Source organism: Typopeltis vanoorti, chromosome 24 (assembly GCF_054136105.1).
Source record: "Typopeltis vanoorti isolate ZY-2024b chromosome 24, IOZ_Tvanoo_1.0, whole genome shotgun sequence".
NCBI classification, from domain to species: Eukaryota; Metazoa; Arthropoda; class Arachnida; order Uropygi; family Thelyphonidae; genus Typopeltis; species Typopeltis vanoorti.
In genome coordinates, this window is record NC_143572.1 from 75,007,175 (window position 1) to 75,029,325 (window position 22,151).

Genomic DNA, 22,151 nt, shown 5'->3' on the forward strand with positions numbered 1-22,151 from the left:
GAATTTAAAATATTTTAAGTTAAAACTTTGAAGGAAAACAGATCTAATCCAAAAAGTCTTAATATGTTATAATAAGGAAAAGAAACATATATATCATTATAAATTCAAATCTAAGTTTTCATAATCCAGGTCACAGCTTCAGGAGCTGCTTGTAAAAAGTCATTCCAGTCATTCTGATAAGCACGGAAGATGCATTTTGTTACAATATGTTGTATAGTCTGTCGTGGAGCACCACAGTCACATTCTGGAGATGTTTGTCTATTCCATTTATAGAGAGTATCTCCACATAGGCCATGATTTGTCCGAATTCTATTTAGTATCGTCCATGTTTTGCAAGGTAGATCTGATCCTGTGATGATTTGATCACCTTTAAAGATGTTATGTAAATGTTCTTTCGTATTTTCCTTCCATGTTTCTTCCCATTTGATAAAGGATTAAAATTATTTAGTACTAGTTCTTCTGCTGCTCGTTGTGATGGATGGCGAGATTTCAATCTTTTGACATTAAGAATTGGGAGATCCTGATGAATAGGTAGGTTCGGATTACCAGCAATTTTTTGGAATTCACGGACTAAAGAATTCAATCTACATAGTTCTGTAGGAATAATGCCTGCTAAAAGAGGTAACCAATATGTTGGGGTCGATCTAGTAGAGCCTGTAATTAATCGTAAGGTATTGTTCAATTGAGAATTGATAATCCTTGTGTGAGCTATTTAGCCACACAGGAGCACAATATTCAGCACTTGAGAATACCAAAGCAAGGACTGTTGTCCGAAGAGTAGAGGCTCTAGAACCCCAGGTAATGCACAGAGTCTCTGTAGGATATTATTACGTATCCTTAGTTTATATGCCAAGTTTGAAAGATGTTGCCGGAAAGTGAGAGAACGGTCAAGTGTGACTCCCAAGTATTTAGGGAATGTATTATATGGAAGTATAGTGTTGTTCAATTCAATTTTTAGTTTCACATTTGCTAAGTTATTATTTAGATGAAAAGACGATATTACTGTTTTGCTCCTATTTAAACAGAGTCTCCATCTTTTAAAATATTCATCCAAAATAGTTAAGTCAGCTTTTAGAATTACTTCTGTACAACTTATGCATTTATGCTGTGTAGTTATTGCTATATCGTCAGCATAACAAAATTTCCTTGACGAAGTGACGGGAAGATCAGATATATACAGATTGAATAATAACGGAGAGAAAACAGATCCTTGTGGCAGTCCATTATTTAACTTCCTTTCGCTGCTAGTTTTATTACCTATAGTCACTATAAATCTTCTATCTCTTAGCATATTGTTAATAATATGGACTTGTTTTACATGGGATAATTTTATATAATTTATATAGAAGGCCTTGTCTCCAAACGGTGTTGAAGGCTGTTGACAAATCAATAAATGCTGCTGATGTTTTTAAACCTTTTTGAAAACCAGCTTCTATGTGAGTTACCAAAGAGAGAACCTGGTCACAACACCCACAATTTGGTCTGAAAGATGTTGTTATAAACTCTTTTAAAGAGTTTATAACAACAACAACTGAGGAGAGTAATAGGTTGATAACTTTCCGGTTTATGATTAGGCTTACCAGGCATTAAAATTGAAAGTACTTTTGCTTTTTTAAAAATAGTGGAAGTTTACCAGTTGTAAGAATGTCAGTATAGAACTTTGTTAACCATAATCTTGCATTTCTTCCCAGATTAATCAAAAATTCTGGATGAATGTTATCAAAACCAGGAGCCTTACCAGGCTTTAATTCCTTTAAAGCTGCTTCAACTTCTTGCTTCATAAAAGGGTGTGCAAAATTTGAAGTTATAGGTGAAGACTTGCTAAATTCTTTTAATTTTCTCTTTATATATCTTGTATGCTTTTTATTGTTTGGGATACGTGATATATTAACAATATGTATAGCTAGTTGATCTGGAGTGATTCTTGGTTGTTCTTTAATCAAAGGAGCACTACCACCTAGTTTCCTAAGAAGGCTCCAAGCTTTACTGCTGGAATGAGTAAAGTCTATACCTTCAACTGTATTTACCCATTTTTTCCTTCGGGATATATCTTAGTTTTCTAAGAGTTCGTCTGCTGTTTTTGGGTCATTGTTTATCTGATATTCATTATAAGGTAATTCACATTCTTCGCTCCAACCATGTATATAGTTATGTCTAATACCTCTAGGAATACTTTTCTTGGCAGCAAGCAGGACTACACCTATAAATCGATGAAAATTACTACTTATTGGAGATATCCAGTGAATACATTTGTCAAGTTCATTTGTGTATTTATTCCAGTCAGCCTTTTTAAAATTCCAGCGTGGGATAGGCTTTGATCTTACAAATGGAATGGCAATGCCAATGATCAGTACTATCAACATAAGAAGCCTGAATAGCAAAGAAATGGAGCTAGCTGAGGAATTAGATAAGTACCATATCGACATAATAGGGTGACTGAAACAAAAAAGACAAAAAAACTGGTGAGATACTTCTGAGCAATAAATACAAAATGTTATATTCAGGCAATGATAATCAAGGAAAAGAAGGAGTAGCCATAGTATTCAACTAAATACGAGGCTAATCTTCTTGAATGGCAGGCAGTCTCAAGTAGGGTGATATGGGCAAATAGAATGGGGAACTGGACAATGAGACTTATTTGTGCCTATGGTCCCACAGAAGGTTCTAATAAGGTAGAACCTTCTTTGGGACCATAGAAGTGCAAGAATTTTTTGAGGCTTTAGAGAAAGCAACTGACACAATGAAAACGGAAAAGTTGGTCCTCTACTAACTTTTCCTTATCCTCATTGGGGATCTAAATAGTAGAGTAGGAAATGATTGTCAGACATACAAAAATATTTTGGGAAAATTTGGAGAAAAGAGCAAAGCCAATAATAATGGCAAATACCTGTTGGATTTCTGCTCAGGACATGGACTGGTTATAACTAACACCATGTTCCAACCTAAAAATGTGCACAAATGCACATGGAGAGAAGAGGCAAGGAATAAGAAAAGTCTCACTGACTATGTTATTGTTGATATTGATGTTTTCTCCCTTGTGCAGGACACCAGAGTGTACAGAGGATTTAAAATTGGAAGTGATCACTATTTACTCTTGAGCAGGATTAAACTGAATTTTATATTGAAAAGAAGAACATGTAAGAAAGTTTTAATGCGAATAAAAGTAGAGAAGCTCTCAGATGTGAACTCTAGACTAAAATACACAAACATTATTGAAGAAAAAATTAAAGAGTTTGAGAACAGCAACCAAACCTTGGAGATTTGGTAGCAAGCCCTGAAGAAAACATTGATTGATTCAGCCAGAGAGGCATGTGGTGATGTCGTCTGTAAGGATAGAAAAATCAGAATTCAGTGGTGGACACAGAAAGCTAAAGAGGCAGTGAAGGAAAAGAAGAAATCATATCAAAAGTTCCTGGCAAATAAGTCAGCTTGCGCTCTTAGAGAAAACCAGACAAATATAAGAAAGTTAAGCACCATGTGAAACTAGCTAAACAAAATGCATGGGAAAACTTTGGTAAAACTTAGAAAATAAATATCAGGATGGTGGCAAAATTTTCTGGAGGCTGTTGAAAAAGCTCTGAAATGGAATAAAGGGTGCTGTAAAAAGAATTACAGATGATATGAAAAATGGAGAAAAAGATATCCTTGATGTATGGGGCAATTACTTCGAATAATTGGTAAATTAAACAAGCAGGGACAGCACAGTGTAAAAAACACTCAAAAGGTATGCAATCAGGAATATATATCCATACTTGAAGTAGAAAAGCAGCAGGAGTTGATATTCGACCAGTAATGCTTAAGTATAGAGGTATAAAAGTCGTACAATGGCTGCACTACATAGTTGAGTGAACCCGGACAGAGGGACGAATTCCAGATGATTGGAGCAGAGCTCCATAGTACCCATATATAAAAAGGGAAATAAAACAGAAAATGAGAATTACAGAGGTATTTCTCTACTAATTGTTCCTGGTAAGATATATGCAAGTTGTTGGATCGTAACTTCTTCTCAAGCACGTTTTATTGTTTTACAATTCTCTCTCTTTAGTATTTAACTATTGGTAGGCTGATATATCAATCGAATATGAAGAAAATTTATATTATACTGCACCACTCCATATTCTGAATTGCAAGAGCAACTTAGATAAATCAACCTTCAACTGTATTAGGTTATCATAAGATGATTTTAGGCCGAGGTTTTTATTCTTACTGCATAGAGTTATTACTAAGATTTGTTTTATTTTAATGAGTGGTGCAATGAAACAATCAGGCAAATACAAGATTCAATTCAAATAAAATTATTTAATGCAGTGTCACATAAATTACATCATAACACAGTATTCCAACAGGGACATTATAATTAAACAAATATAAAGCTCTCATTAAGATTCTAGTATACTACTCAGCTGAGCTTAAACTTTATAATTAAAGATTATATTTAACAGATCTTATTCTTCTTATTACAGAGAACTTCTATCATAACCTTACTCTGATCAAGGTTACATCTCAAAACATTTAAATATCAAATCAGTTAAAGATATTCAGAAAGAATACAACTCATGAACCATCAGACATTTCTTTGTAATTCTCTAAGCTCATTTAATCAAAATTAGTTCTTGTAATTTTGAGATTCCTAAATGACAACAAATGTGCTTCTCAATATTCTCGTTCAGTCAATGAACACTTAATTCAATAAAATAGCATTTGTCACTTGAAGAGGGAAAAGTCTTAACATATCACACGTTAAATCTTGACTCGCTGAGTGCAACAACTAGGAACAATTTACTTTCAGCGGAATTAATTTTCGTTACTTCTCACTAAGTATAGTATAGGTAATCTTACCAGAATATAGCTTCATCACATCTTAAGGAGATCAAACAACAATATTTTTAAAGTCCTTGTTGACTTTTACTTTGTAGTAACACAAACTTAAAAGAATCTTCCATTCCTGCAACTGATTTATAGAACTGGGAGAATATAACTTTTATGCACTTGGTTTAAATTATCCACCTATTTCTTCTTTTTCTTATACATATTAACCTATTTCTAGCACAATTTCACTCTTAGGCATTAGGAAGTTTTGGTAAAAATCCAACTCAGAAAAAGGTAAGTTAAATTGCCAAGCGATTCCCGGTCCTTTAAATTCCGTTTTTGGCACATCAAAATTCCCCTCCAGTCTCCAGCTACTGTTCTCTATACTCCACTATTCGATTCTGTCTTTACTTTCGTTTTCGTATTCACTCCTTTCTTTTTCCTGCCAATAACTGGTTTTCACCGGTTAGGCTCACGTCAAACTTGTTTTTCGCTTCGTATATAGTAATTCATGCTCCAACACACGCTAGGAGAAATTTACAGGTTTTCTCACAACAACCAATCAAATGATATCACAAAGAATCTTCTGGATATATTAAAATTACATACATTACAGTTTCTAATATTATTATTAAAAGAATAAAGCAAATAAAATAAAAGACAATTTAATATAGAGGCATTTCATGTCTATAATATATTTAAAAATTACATAAATACAATTAACTAACAAAATTAAAAAGGAATTCATGAATAACATTTTATAAGCAAGAGACTAACAAAATAAATTTAAATAAATCCTGCTTATGATATGGTAGGTCTTGTTAATTATGAATGAAGTATTATTAATTATAAATATCTTCATTCACAATTTAACAAAGTATACTTGAAAAACAGTTGAAAGGGATTGTGGAAGAAAAGCTTGGTGAAGAACAATCTGGATTCAGGACAAATTGAGGCTGTCAGGATCAGATCTTCACTTTACAACAGATAGTTGAGAAATCATGGGTATATAACAAAGACCTATATTTAAGTTTTGTAGATCTGGAAAAGGCATGTCACAAGGTGCCAAGAGAGAAGCTATTCAAAATGCTACAGTTGTATGGTGTCAGTGGGGCCTTATATCAAGCAATACTTAGTCTTTATTTGAGTTGTAAGTCAGCAGTTAGAATTGAAGGAAGTACAGGAAGATGGTTTAATGTTAAATCTGGTGTCAGACAAGGATGTACGTTATCCCCTCTGTTATTCATTATCTGTATGGATCACATTATGAAGGAATGTGGTATTAAACCTGATATCAAAATTGGAGATGTTAATGTTAGCTCTTTGCTTTATGCAGACAATGTTATACTTCTAAATAAATCTGCTACATGTCTGCAAGATTCCCTCACTAAATTAAATAACTGTTGTAAAAGATATGGTATGAAGGTCAGCATTAAAAAGACAAAGACAATGAAAATAGATAGAATTGTTGAAAATGTCAACTGTGTTGTGAACGGGGAACCTGTGGAACAAGTAAAACATTTCAGCTACTTAGGCACGATTTTTACTGAAGATGGTAAATTAAATATGGAAATAGACAGCAAAATCAGCAAAGCTGGTATGGTAGGAAGTCAACTGAATAAATTTATGGAATAAGAGAGAAATTAGTCAAAACACTAAATTAGCTGTATACAAAGACCGTGTTCAAACCAATTTTAACTTATGGATCTGAAAGCTGGGTCAGAAGTAAAACACTTGGCCAAAGACTAGAGACTGCAGATATGAGAGTCCTGGGAAAGATTAGCAGCATGAACAGATGGCATCAATGGCAATATCATATTAAAAAGAGGATATTAGGAAAGAACTTGACGTTGTCAGTGTTCAGGAATGCATTAGCAGAGCTAATCTCAAGTGTTATGGTCACTTAAACAGAATGGGCGAGGAAAGATTAGCAAAACAAGTGTTCGCTGCCAGGTTGGCAGGAAAACGACCCAGAGGAAGACCAAGATATAGCTGCATTGATATGGTACAGTGTGCCTTAGATGATAGAAATATAAGATCTGATAATGATAATATTGGAGTCTTGACAAGTAATAGACTGATTTGGAGGAAAATTGTAGATAGGAAGTTAGTAATGATGTAAATTTTTCATGTAGTACTGTAATATCCTGTACGCCACTTGAGGCTACATGGCAGGAATTTGATGATGATGATACATAAAGTAAAAAGCTGAGATTAACATCTCCTGTTTTGACATCAGGTAATAATGCCCTTTCCTTCATGGCCCATATAGATAATGAATAACAGTGGAGTAACTCTACTGTTATCCCAACTTAATTTCAGCTTGGTTTATCCTCCTGACCTTGGGTATAGTCTGATACCGCTGCTTTCAAGCAATCTCTGGCCACTTGCCATGCACTACTGACATTCTTTCCTTGTAGCTTCTCTAGCCATGGCATTGTTCCAAGATGACTCTCATAATGAGTTTCTCATAATCACCAGCCTTATAGTTGAACATAAACCCCTTCTTGCAACTTTCCAGAACAAGACCACATGGTCACGCTCTCCATTTAGAGGCAGAGTGTCTACCTTGGGTGTATGGACTATTGATATATCATATAATGCTATTATTAGATCCAACACTCCCAAACCTTGTCCCCTTATGTTATAGATAATTACATGTTTCATGTAATTATCCATTAATAATTGTATAAATCCCACTTCTTGTCTTATCATGTCCTTTTTCCTCCCTCCATTCGATATCACTATAGTTCATCATCATCCAATTCCTGACATGTACCTTCAAGGGGTGTACAGGATATGATAGTACTATATGAAAAATTTACATCATTACTAACTTCCTATCTACAATTTTCCTCCAAATCAGTCTATTACTTGTCAAGACTCCAATATTATCATTATCAGATCTTATATTTCTATCGTCTAAGGCACATTGTACCGTATCAATGCAGCTATATCTTGGTCTTCCTGTGAGTCATTTTACTGCCAACCTGGCAGCGAACACTTGTTTTGCTAATCTTTCCTCGCCCATTCTGTTTAAGTGACCATACCACCTGAAATTAGCTCTGTTAACGCATTCCTGAATGCCAACAATATCGAGTTCTTTCCTAATATCCTCATTTTTAATATGATATTGCCATTGATGCCATCTGTTCATGCCTCTAATCTTTCTCTAATCTTACTCTCATATCTACAGTCTGTCTTTGGTCAAGTGTTTTACTTCTGACTCACCTCTCAGATCCATAAGTTAAAACTGGTTTGAACACCGTCTTGTATACAGCTAATTTAGTGTTCCGACTAATTTCTTTCTTATTCCATATGAATTTATTGAATTGACTTCCTAACATACCAGCTTTGTTGATTCTGTTGTCTATTTCCATATTTAATTTACCATTTTCACTAAAAATCATGCCTAAGTAGCTGAAATGTTTTACTTGTTCCACAGGTTCCCCGTTCACAACACAGTTGACATTTTCAACAATTCTACCTATTTTCATTGTCTTTGTCTTTTTAATACTTACCTTCATACCATATCTATTACAACAGTTATTCAATTTAGTCAGGGAATCTTGCAAAGTTGTAGCAGATTCATTTAGAAGTATAACATTGTCTGCATAAAGCAAAGACCTGACATTAACATCTCCAATTCTGATATCATGTTTAATACTATTTTCCTTCATAATGTGATCCATGCAGATAATGAATAACAGAGGGGATAATGTACATCCTTGTCTCACACCAGATTTAACATTAGACCAACATCCTTCAATTCTAACTGCCGACTTACAAATCAAATACAGACTAAGTATTGCTTGATATAATGCCCCATTCACACCATATAACTGTAGCGTATTGAATAGCTTCTCTCTTGGCACCTTGTCATATGCCTTTTCCAAATCTACAAAACTTAAATACAGATCTTTGTTATATTTCCATGTTTTCTCGACTATTTGTCGTAAAGTGAAGATCTGATCCTGACAGCCTCTATTTGGCCTGAATCCAGCTTGTTCTTCACCAAGCTTTTCTTCCACAATTGTTCTCCACCGTTTCTCAAGTATACTTGCATAGATCTTGCCAGGAACACTCAGTAGGGAAATACCTCTGTAATTCTCACATTCAGTTTTATTTCCCTTTTTAAATATGGATACTATTAGAGCTCTACTCCAATCATCAGGAATTCGTCCCTGTGTCCCGGCTTTCTGAACTATGCAGTGCAGCCACTGTAAGACTTTTATACCACCATACTTCAGCATTTCTGGTCGAATATCATCTACTCCTGCTGCCTTCCCACATTTCAAGCTTTTGATGACTTTTTCTACTTCAAGTTTATATGTATTCCTGATTGTATGCTGTTGAGTGTTTTTTTACCACTGTGCTATCACTGCTTGTTTTATTTAGCAATTTTTCGAACTAATTACTGCATACTTCAAGGATATCTTTTTCTCCTGTTTTCATGTCACCTTTATCATCTCTGACTCCTTTTACAGCACTCTTTCCTACATTTCTAAGCTTCTTCAACAACCTCCAGAATATCTTACCACCTTCTTGATATTTATTTTCCATGTTCTTGCCAAAATTCTCCCATGGCTTTTGTTTAGCTAGTTTTACACAGTGTTTCGCTCTCTTACACTTGTCTCTGTATTCTCTAAGAGCAAAAGCTGACTTATTTGCAAGGAACTTTTGATATGCTTTCTTCTTTTCCTTCACTGCCTCTTTAACTTCCTGTGTCCACCATAAAGTCCTGACTTTTCTATCCTTGCAGACAACCTCACCACATGCCTCTATGGCTGAATCAATCAGGGTTTTCTTCAAGGCTTGCCACTGAATCTACCAAGGTTTGGTTCCTGTTCTCAAACTCTTTCATTTTTTCTTCAATAATCTTTGTGTATGTTAATCTACAGTTCACATCTGAGAGCTGCTCAACTTTTATTTTCTTTAAAACTTTCTTACATGTTATTCTTTTCAATATGAAATTCAATTTTATCCTGCTCAAGACTAAATAGTGATCTCTTCCAGTTTCAAATCCTCTGTACACTCTGGTTTCCTGCACCAGGGAGAAAATATCACTATCAACAATAACATAGTCAATGAGACTTTTCTTATTCCTTACCTCTTCTCTTCATGTGAATTTGTGCACATTTTTATGTTGGAACATGGTGTTAGTTATAACCAGTCCATGTCCTGAGCAGAAATCCAACAGGTATTTGCCATTATTATTGGCTTTGCTCTTTTCTCCAAATTTTCCCAAAATATTTTTGTATGTCTGACAATAGTAGGTCCCAACAAGGACCTACTTTCCCGTTTTCATTGTGTCAGTAGCTTTTTCTAAATCATCTGACAGAATAATAAATTGACATCGATAAATTCCTCCACTTCTACCTTAGTAAAACCTTCTGTGGGACCATAGGCACAAATAAGTCTTATTGTCCAGTTCCCCATTCTCTTATTTGCCCACATCACTCTACTTGAGACTGACTGCCATTCAAGTAGATTAGCCTCGTATTTTGTGTTGAATACTATGACTACTCCTTCTTTTCCTTGATTGTCATTGCCTGAATATAACATTTTGTATTTATTGCTCAGAAAGATCTCACCAGTTTTTGTCTTTTTTGTTTCAGTCACCCCTATCATGTCGATCTGGTACTTATCTAATTCCTCAGCTAGCTCCATTTCTTTGCCATTCAGGCTTCTTGTGTTGATAGTACTGATCTTTAACTCTGGTAATGTTGAGTTGGTGTGTGTTTTCAAATTTGTTCCAGTAGCTGACTTTTCGCTGTTTGCCCTGGTTCCCTGGCGAAAACAACGGGGGCCTTGTTTAACCGGGCAACGCCCCAACCAGCATGAATTTTTGTCATGTTGTACCGTCATTTTTTATTTTGGTTTAACCAATATGAATACAATTTGGTCAGCTAAAACCCAAATTGCCAGCCCATCCTCGTTCGTTCAGTATCCAGGTAGATACCCAGCAGGGTGCATCACGAGAAGGTGAGGATTGGACATTAAGTCAGAAGCCCTGATCGGTTCTCCACATTCCTTTATAGGCTATGTGGAGGTCTCCTCTCAGTTATACAGCTTTGACCCTTAAGGGACCCTTAAGCACGCTATAGTTAATTTCCGATAATAATTGTTCAGCCTACACTCATTGTGCTTATCTGCCGATACGTGGCATCTACATTTTCCTGTGAACTCCGTGGTCTATAGCAGCACCCAACAATTTATTTTGTGCTATTTATCTCACACTAGATACCCTAAAAATGAACCATACCTCTCTGACTTAAAATCCTCTTTAACTTCTAATTTTGTTGATTGTAATTCTTCAGCTATCATCAGCAATACCCCACTTTCTATCCTGTTCCTTCTATCCTCCCTGAAAATACAATTCCCTTTACATTCTTTCTGTCTAAGTAGTCAACCAGGTCTCACTGATACCTATAATTTTTAGCCAAGTCCAGCTGACTAATGCCAAAAACTCCTCGCCCTTATTTCAGATTCTTCATTCATTTGTTTACATGCATTTCTACATCCCTTTATACTCATAGTTACCCTTGTGTAATGTCATTACCATCCCATTCAAATCGGAAACCTATAAAATCCCATTCGGCATTGCATAATCATTACTGTACACATACTCATTTATCACAGGCACATATTAATCTTCATTTTTGTGTCTACTGACAACTCTTTTGTATCTTCTCATTGCATATTTCTCACCTTTCAATCATTTATGCCTGCCAAAACTATTAACTCATTCGCTTCTTCCTTCAGCATGCATGCATGATACATCTTCAACATCCTTTATCTTCACACCTGGAAAACATGCTTTTATCACTTTCTTATTAAGCAATTAAGTATGCCATACCTCATATCATTGAATCACCATACAATACTATCTCTTTTCTCCTAGTTTCTTGCACTTTTAGGCTTTCCCCATTTACTCTTTCTATAATTTTCCATCTCTCTCTCAGTAATGTATCACATATCAGTGATTTCTCCAATCAAAATGTCGAAATATCATTAGATTAAAATAACTACTCAGTTTCGACCTTCATATTAGTCATTTACAGGAATATGTACACATAGGTACACAAGTTCTCATAATAATTCACCACAATCCACCACTGAATTACTACTTTGGACACCCAGTAATGTAAAATTATATCAGACTTCCTTTACTGAATACACTTGTCAAATGCCTTCTCTCTAGCCGTCTTTCCTTCAGTAGACTGCAAATCAGCATACATGTAAATTCGTATCACTATCCAAACTAGGTGTTTTCAGCATTTTCAAAAATAGAACCTTAACATTTTATTCCAGTGAGCCAGCTCTTAAAAATGAATTTGACATAGCAAAACCTTTATAAAGAATGATCATAGCATGAAAATAATCATTAGAATTCTGCACAGTAATACACCCAAAATTAAAAAATATTACAATAAGCCATCCCATACATTAAAAGAATATCAGAGGGAAAAAAATAGTATTAAGGTATTATTTAATACAAAATTGGAAGATACTCGGCTTCTTTAAGGATACAGTTCATCTCCTCTCCTCCTCCTTTGTCCACCCAGGTATATACTAAATCAGATGCACCTGTATCATACACCCTGACTGTCTAAACCACTCAAAAAAATCAGCATTCCACAAAGAGAAATAATTGATCTCTTACTCCCCTGGCATCTACACTATACCCTGGAAATTATCCCATGTCCAACTTATTCCTTCTCACTTGACAAACCTCGAACCAAACAAACTACCACAATTCACAAAGTAACAAGCCTAAATTCTTATCTCCAAATCATTCTTCGATAGGACTCAGATAACATTGTCAATTTCAACGCCTGCTAAACACAGTTCTGCCTTATTTCCCACAAAAAATAACCATATTATCCCAGTCTTACCTTTGACAACACTCAGATCTCTCTCTCCTTAGGATTGCCTTGATATCAAGAATCTCTTGGCATAAACACATTATAACCATTGCCTCCTTGGCATCCAAAAAATTAGGATTCCTCTTTTGTTCATGGCATTACTTTACAACTCAACAGCTATTAACTCTGTACAAATCATAAATCTACCCATCCACCGAGTACTGCTCGCACATCTAGGGGTGGGTCTCCTAATTGCTCCCTAAAAACGCTCTATGCAGTGCAGAAGAGAGCAGCCAGATTGATTATTGACTCACTCCAACCACTCTCGTGCAGGCACCAAGTATCCACTGTATGCATCTTCTATAGATGTTTCCATGGTGAATGTTCATCAGAACTATCATCAGTACAACGAGGGCATGCTGAAAAGTTGTGATTGTCACATGAAGGAATTGAGGTAGAACCATGTAACTTACACATTATTCTACATATTTCCTACAAAGTGTTATACTCTTGTAACAATATTGCTGCATCGTTTGCAATTCTCTGAGAAAAAAGTCTTTCCCTTGTTGCACAAACCAGTTCTCAATTTCAGATATGAATTCATCATCTGTGGTAAATTTTGTTCCTTTCAAGTGTTTCTTTAAATTTGGAAATAGGAAATAGTTAGATGGGACCAGGTCTGGCAAATAGGATGGGTGTGGTAGACATTGAAAGTCCAAGTTGTGTATTGTCTGTTGGGTTACATGAGTAGTGTGAGCAGATGCATTGTCCTGCAAAAGCAACCTGCCTCTGCTCAATTTCCTGTGCTGTTTTTCCTTCAGTACTTCAGATGATGAATTTCAGATATGAATTCATCATCTGTGGTAAATTTTGTTCCTTTCAAGTGTTTCTTTAAATTTGGAAATAGGAAATAGTTAGATGGGACCAGGTCTGGCAAATAGGATGGGTGTGGTAGACATTGAAAGTCCAAGTTGTGTATTGTCTGTTGGGTTACATGAGTAGTGTGAGCAGATGCATTGTCCTGCAAAAGCAACCTGCCTCTGCTCAATTTCCTGTGCTGTTTTTCCTTCAGTACTTCCTTTGATTCCTTCAGAGCTGTTGAATAAACTGTAATGTTTTCACTTTTTTTTAGGTACTCGGTAAGGATTACACTATCCATATCCCAGAAGACAATGGCAAGAACCTTTCCTGCTGACTTTTTGGTTTAGAACTTTTTTAGCTGTGGAGAACCTTTTATGTCTCCATTTCAATGACTTTTGTTTGGTCTCTGGGTCATAGTGATGAAACCATGTTTCATGAACAATCACAATATGAGCCAAAAAAATTCGCACCTGATGTCTCAAAATGACCCAAAATCCCTTGAGATGACAGCACACATTCTCTCTTTTGGTTGTCATTCAAGCATTTGGGGACCCACTTCGCCAAGAGCTTCTGCATGTCCAGATATTGGTGGCTAATGACCCCAACTTATTCCCTGGATATCCCTAGAGTCTTTGCAATGTTTTTGGCTTGTATTCATCTATCATCAAGGATCATGGCACTTCATCGATATTTTTCTAGGTGCGATCGCTGTGGAAGGTCTTCCTGACCTGGGGGCATTGTTGTATCAGGATGCCCAATTTTAAACTTGGCCACCCATCTAGCAACTGTTGGATATAGTGAGGCACAGTCCTCTAAAGTCTCACACAAATTTTGGTGAATCTTAGTTTTCTTGCAATATAAAAAACTTGATGACAACCCACACTTATGTGTCTTCAAATTTTTTCAAAACCTCTGACTTGTCTTCTTATATATCCTAAAATAAAAAGAACAAATTATTACAATTTGACATGGGGGGGGGGATAAAAGGTTTTAAGATATATTCTTTCTTGCAGTTATATCAGTTGCTTTAATATCATTTTTGTTCTAGGTATTTATCAGAACTTTTCAGCCTCCCTTGTGATCTCCTCCACTCTCTCTCTCTCTCTGTACTAAATCCATCGAAATACATGCAGCTACAATCCAATATCCCTCCACAGTCAAACTCCTACTCAACAGGTCGCAGCTTTGCAGGAATGGATGTTTGTGATCCCAATGCAGGAATGGATGTTTGTGATTGTCTTACTTTGCATACTGCTATATGAGGATGTGCTGAAAAGTTGTGATAATCACCATGAAGAAACTGAGGTAGAACCATGTAACTTACACATTCTACATATCCCCCACGAAGTGTTATACATTTGTTACAATGCTGCTGCATCATTTGCAGTCCTCTGAGAAAAAATTCTTTCCCTTGTTGCACAAACAATTCATTTTTGTTGTAGGTGTTTATCAGAACTTTTCAGCCCCAAGCTCCCATAACCTTTGATATGGTACCTTTATCTACATATCCTTGCACTATCAAAACCATAAATCATCTTCCTCCTTCATTCCTACTATTGATGTATTCTGAAACAGCTTTCTCTACCATGTATTTCCCAAGGAATACAATGCACTGGCTTTCAAATCAAATATGAACAACTTCCTCATTTCCCAATTTTCTTTCCATACTTCCCAATGGAGCCTCTGTAGCTCAGTCAGTGTAGACGAAGCCCTTTGGTCAGAAAGACCTAGGTTTGATTCCCATCAGTGATATGATGAAGACCTTTTATCTGGTCTCTTTTGCCTAAAAGTGAGTTACCTGGTCTCATACAGAGGCAGGGGAGTTTTTTTCACCCAGAAACTCGGGTTTTTCATCTTCCAGAATAGGAAAACTGGCCCAGTGAACACACATGGATTACAGTCATGAATACTTCCCAACCATATGCCAGTCCTGAGCCCGGATAAAATTGGGGGTTGGGGAAATCAGTTGTGAACTACTCTGTAAAAAATCTTACCAGAAATACTTTGTGGGCAATACCTACAAAATCACCTACAGTCAGAAATGACTGAAAGGGGAAAAACCAGTAACTTTCCAATGTACTATAGATTGACTGAACTTCTCATGTATGGCAGCATTAATTTATCTAAAATTTGTGTCTGTCATTTTAAAACCAACTCCATCCTACTAACTGTAAATTTTCTTTTTATCCAACATTAGAGTACTACCAAGATGGGACTCATTTTTTCATTCATTGTGTTTGGAATTGTGTCTAACACAAATTGTTTTGTGCTCAGATGCTAATGAAAAAATAGTATTTGGTGTTGTGTTAAAACTGTAAAATGTTAGGAATATATGAAGCTAGGTATGTTATTTGGCCTTGGCAGACCATTGAGTGCGATATCTTCAAGAGAAGGTGAAGCTAATTTTATTTTGTTTACGGTTAGTGTTTAATAACGTCAGTATCACAATACCAGAGATCTTTGTTATGGATTTACAATAGACAGTCTCTATAGCCAATTACTAAGGATCAAAAACATAGTTTATGACACTAGGTTCGCTATAATGAATTTAGGGTAAAAATACTAACCTTTACATTCCATTCCCATGAAATAGAAGAAATGAAAGAAATTGCAAAAAACAAAAATGATAGTAACTACAAGAAACAATAGAAATTGGGAGGAATAAAAGAAATCATAGGAAATAACACAAAAGAAATTACAACATAAAGAAAATTGTGGGATTTGTGATGAACATAGGAAATCACCAGAAATGGAATAAAAGACATCATGAAAAACAAAGAAATTCACAAGAAACAGAACAAAAGAAAGTGACCAAAAATGAACAAAAGAAATTGAGAGAAATAAATCACCAGAAATAACACAAAAGAAATCTTGAAAAATATAAAGGAAATTGTGGGAAATAGTAAAAGAAATCACTGGAAATGTACACATAATGCATATGCAAAATAAGAACTAGAAGGGGATGAAACCATAAGAATTAAAATCCACAATTAATGTGTAAATTTCAAAATGTTACATTCATTTAAATTAATGTCACTTACCTGGAATCTTCATGATAAACTAAATGGGTGCAGTCTACCATTCAAATCAAAAATAACCTGAAAACTCGGTCAGTCAGCTTGGTCACATCTAGTTACAAATAGGAAGAGAACAGAAGTGATGAACATTAGTCTTCATTTGTCTAGCTTGAGGAATGTGGAAAAGTAATATGCACAGCTAATATTAATGCCATCTTCCTGATTGGACAGGGGCACAGGTGTATAGTTGACATAAATTATTACTATTCTCTTAGAACTGTAAATTAAAGAAACATTGCACAGTATATATGGTATTTCTTTAATACAAAATTTCTAAAATTTGTTTGGGTAGCTGCTCATTTTATGCTTGAAAGGCTCTATCTGTAAATTTAAAAAAAAAAAACAAAAAAAAACTACATTTCAGATTTAGAATTTTTGAGTTTTTGACCTTTGTGATTTTAATTGTAAAAGCCTAAATTTTTAGTCTGCATATATTTACAGTATTATCATTATCAGGATAATAATTGAAGCTAAGGTAACCTTTTAGATGTTTTAAGGGAATGTGTACTAGACATATTTGTAAATACTTATATAGCTTACACATATAGAAAAAATATAGAATTTTATTTAAAAATCCAATATATTTCATCCAATGTAACATGAACATTGTCAGGGAGAACGACATTCAAAACATGAATCATAAGAATGCTATGTGACTCAAGATATATGTAGCTTTTTTTTTTTTTCTCAATTGATATAAATAGAAATAAATTAATTTTTAATATATGAAAATGATGTCTGTTTTATTCTTATTTGCAGCGTACGGTTGCTCGAGATGATCTGCTTAAGCAAGCAGAAATTGTTATGCAAGACTTAGGTACCTCACGTGCTCTTTTAGAAATACAGTATGAGAGTGAGGTATGTTACATTAGGTAAAGGTAAAAAATAGAGATTTGTAGTATGATTTTTTTACATAAAAATAAAAAATATACCTTTTTATCAATGTTTTCTAAATATTTTATTGTGTATTCTTATTTTGAATGAAGTAAAAATGTAAGAATCAAACATGAAGTCATCTAAATCTTTCGTTCAGATTAAGATGAATAGGCAAAAAACAGCAAACCAGTCAGAAGAACTCATGCAATTTATAGGTATAAAACACTGGCCTTGTGGTCTTAGTTAATTCATAATTTCAAATTCGTAATTCCAAACAACCACAAGCCTCGTTGAAGAGGAGAAAGTTTTTTAGAGGCTGTGAGAAGACTATGAATGGTAGTGTAATTGGAATATTTTTGCACAAGAAGAGAAATTTGATCTTGCCTGAGATCTGAATATTACTGATTGGACTGTGTTTTGATAGTGTTGAACGTGATGTTGATGATAATTACTGTTATCAGTAAAACTATGGGTAGGATTTCAGGTTGGTGAGAGAAGTTAAGTGTATTCAAGGAGAAATGTGAACAAACACATAGCCCTGTGGATATCCTGCAATTGATGTAGAAATCCAGGAACTGGTGTCCCAATTTCAAATGTCAACAGGCAGACCATAAGACATGATAGCGTAATGAGGCCTGTATTCCAGGCTTCATCAAATGACCTGGAAATGTTCAAGATCTCAATTGAAGTTTCTTAAACTATTATGAGTCTCAAAGAATGAATAACTGAAAAATTCAAAAACAACAGTGTTGAGCACATGGAAAGTGGTCTTTCTTTGTGTAGTTACAAGAATGTTTAGAAGAAAAACGAATATTACTGCTATTAGGATCCTATTTGTGTGTGTGTCAAAAAAAAAAAAAAGTAAATATAATTTGTAATAAGTTTCTATATTTTTGCCATTGAAAGCCTATCGTTGTAATTGAGATGTGGATGATGAACTACAGCACCTTCCTTCAAAACACATTCAAATTTGTAAGTGTATGTAAAAGCTTGGTATTATCTCACAGGATCCTATGGCTAGGATAACAGTTTCACGTTCTTCAAGACCCCATTTATGGCATTGTTTAGTTGAATATAGGATTGATGTTCAGAAATATGTTTTGTTATATCATGGTCCGTTTGCCTGAAACAGGATAAATGGAAGTTACAAGATTTCATTCTCTGGCACGGGCAAGCGGGTTTTTCGTCCCGTAAACTCAAGAAAATCGACCGTAGAACCCATATTATTTCAGACATTAAATATATTGTGTTAGGGACCACGAGATGGCGGCACATTTGAGCCGTCTCTCTTCACTGCGTACCGCTTAATTAGTGATAGCCTTGGGCCATCTATCTCTGATTGGTACCAGTGGAGATTGAACTGCCCACTCAGTCTCCAAAAGTTAGTTAGGGCTAAATGGCCTCGCCTACTCCCGTATACAGGAATAAAAAGGCGTTAGCTGATTTTTTTTTTTTTTTTTTTTTATGTTTCATTTTATGGAGGATGGGATGAAGACAAGTTTTTTTTTCCAAGTTTGTTGGTTTTTTTAGCAACAGAATCCATATGTAAGATTACAATTCTATGATGGAATGATAATTGTACAATCTATGCTATAAAAATATGTTCATGGTCAAAATTTAATAAAGGTAAAAAATTAGATGTACATGTTTGAAATAAAGTTTCTTAAGCCATCATCATTGTAAACGAATGAATAGTTAAAAATTTCAAAAACAACAAAAATGTAACCACATAGATAGTTGTATCTTTCTTCATGTACTATTAGGATCGTATGTGAATATATAATCGTGTAGATCCTGTCCTATATACGCTGCTTGAAAAGAAGATAAATGCTGGCCTGCGTGCAATTAGTCTTATGTTTCTATTGAAGATGGCAATGTAACATTGCTGAAATATAGGAAGTATTGATTAAAGTGTTCTTTTAATTAATATATAGTATACGTTGTAATTTCCTGAAATAATAGTAATGGAGAATATATGATGCTCCCAAGTCGGTGCAACTGTGTATGGGTGAAATGGCTGCGAGAAGGGTACTGACAGAGTTTGAAAGCGATGTTGTGGTAGAATCCATGTTGCAGGCCTTTCTGTTTGCCAAATTGTTGACAAATTGGGCTATCCCGGGTCAACAATCAGTGATAACGTACTGAAATGGAAGTGTGCACAATTGCAAGGGCTATCTGCACTGGACAACCCACCACACTCACTGAACTTTTATGGTGTTATGAAGGATAATATGTAAAAACCACCATTCATTGGCTGCTACATTGAATGTGGAGTTTCGGGCATCAACTGGAACACATCTGCACAAAAACATTCAGACTGGGGATTACAACATGGGTTTTCATGGTAGGACCACGATATGCAAGGTCCCACATTACCTGAACCAACATGCAGCATTGTCTTCAGTGGTGCAAATAGCTTGTACAGTGGAACATGAAAGCTTGGAAAACTGTGTTATGGAGTAACGAATCATGCTGTACCCTCAACCGAGCAGATGGACAGGTGGGGATGTAACAGATGCCCAGTTGACATCTCTTACCAGAATGCATAATCCCAACTATGAAATTCAGAAGTGGCAATGTGATGGTTTGGTTTGTTGTACTGTGAGCATTTAACTGAATTCCGAGAGGTATCCGAACATTCTGGAATGCAATGCTTACCACTTGTGGCATTTCTTCAAACTTTAACATTGTCTCTTTCAACAGACAATGTACCATGTCATAAGGTTGCTGCTATAACATGGTTTTGTGGACATGAATATCATCCACAGGGCTCCACAAAGCCCCGTGGATCTCAATCCTATTGAACATCTGTGGGATGAACTGGAGTGTCAAGTGAGGAACATCCACTCTCACAACAGTTGCATACCTACAGGAAGAATGGTCCAAAATTCCCATTGATCGCTATTGTATGCTTGTGAAAAGTATGTCCTATAGGATTACTGTAATCATTGAAGGGAAAGCAGGTCCTACATCTTATTAAGGTGAATGCCATGGCTGTTTGTTTCTCACACTATAGTGTGTGTTGACTTCTTTCCAAGCAGGGTGTGTAATATTGTATTTGGTTTAACACACCTATCTTTCTTTCTGTCTAGATGCACATTATGCAAATAGAATTTACTTTATGCATATAATTTTATACTCCTAAATGAATTCAGAACTGTCATAAATTATGCAGTAGCAGTTGGGGAGTTTCCCTTGTCTGAGAAATAAGCATATCCATCTCTGTCCAAGCATAATTTTATTTGAACAGAAAATGAACCATACAATCCTTATTCTTGATGGAGATTTAATGAAGGACTCCATTTCTCCAGTAAATGATATAAATGTTTTCATTCAAATGCTATTTCCAAATCTCGAACATATCTGAAGTATAGGAAAATGCATAAAAAACTTGTCATTGGTTAGTGTTCAGGCTGACCTGTCTTTATTGGCACCTAAAACTGTTTAATGATATGATGTGCAATTTTGTTGAAATCAGAAATAAGTGCTATTTAACAAATCTTAGTGAAGAGTGAAAAAATCCATTGCCTTTTCTTATGGTAATGATGAAAATTATTTGAACCTTTCATTGCACTTGTGATAAATAGGTTAAAAAGGTTTGGGCAGGAAAGAAATGAATAGTATTGATCTCTGTGAATTGTTTATGTTAACAGAAATGGTATATTTTTTGAATGTTTAAAAAATTTTGTATCCATATTTTTGATTTCGTAAAAATGATCAAATGCTGAAGTATGGATTTTATTTACTCTCATTCCCTAATAACTCATTTTTAGGTGGGGACTGGATTGGGGCCAACATTAGAATTTTATGCCTTAGTATCAAAGGAGCTTCAGCGTTCTGACTTGGAGATGTGGCGTGGAGAAGTTGTTACATCAGATAGTGGAAAAGGTATGAAAATTAAAATTTTATGAGTATTGTTTGATTGATAATACTAGCCTTGTAATGCTCAACTATTCAAGTAATTATGCCTCTGTTATAAATCTGTAGTTAATAACATTCATAATGATTGTCAAACTCAAAATTATTGTATGAAGTCCTCCCACCCCCACACCACTGGTCAGAAAGTAAATTATATATTTGATAACTTTACTTGACATTATATATTTGACAAGATTTAAGTATCTTCACAACTGGACACCTTTGTTTAGAGGCAACGCATCTTTTCTTCAAATTACCTGTAGTCGTGAAGATATTTCATATATCAGTGTAGTGTTTACCTTGAGTTACACTAGCAAAAGCGAGGATAAATTCAAACAAAACATTCCTTAAATCTTACTATTTCTACTCCCATATGAGTGTTTTGATATGCACATTGGTCTTCTTCTGAATTAGTTGGTGCTGAACAGGGTGCCAGACAATCATCTTTAAGTATTGTGATTGGTGTATCATCTTTGGAACCTTAGATTTTTTCCTACATCTCAAATGTACAAGCTGAAACATTCCATTCGTGTGTATTTTTTGTAACACCAATTAATAGTAGTTGTGTAGTAAATAGTTATAGTGTTAATTATTGACTTCTAAAATTTTTCATAAATTGAAAATGTCATCTTTTTATGTTTATGGTTTTATCTGTATTTTAATACTAATCTTCTTTGGCTGCCACTCCCTCTCCTCATCCTCCCCTATAGATTTGATGACATAGCTTCCATTTTTGCTCAAA

At 35.1% G+C, this 22,151-nt stretch overlaps 1 protein-coding gene across 8 annotated transcripts in view; it reads left to right on the forward strand.

Annotated features, from left to right (window-relative positions):
• ctrip (E3 ubiquitin-protein ligase ctrip) overlaps window positions 1-22,151 on the forward strand; it is an 817,513-nt gene that overhangs the window by 713,740 nt on the left and 81,622 nt on the right. For all 8 annotated transcript variants that reach the window (XM_090413730.1, XM_090413731.1, XM_090413729.1 and 5 more), the window contains 2 exons: window positions 17,375-17,473; window positions 21,265-21,379. In XM_090413730.1, the coding sequence (XP_090269856.1) occupies window positions 17,375-17,473; window positions 21,265-21,379 (214 nt within the window). The remainder of the gene's footprint in view (window positions 1-17,374; window positions 17,474-21,264; window positions 21,380-22,151) is intronic.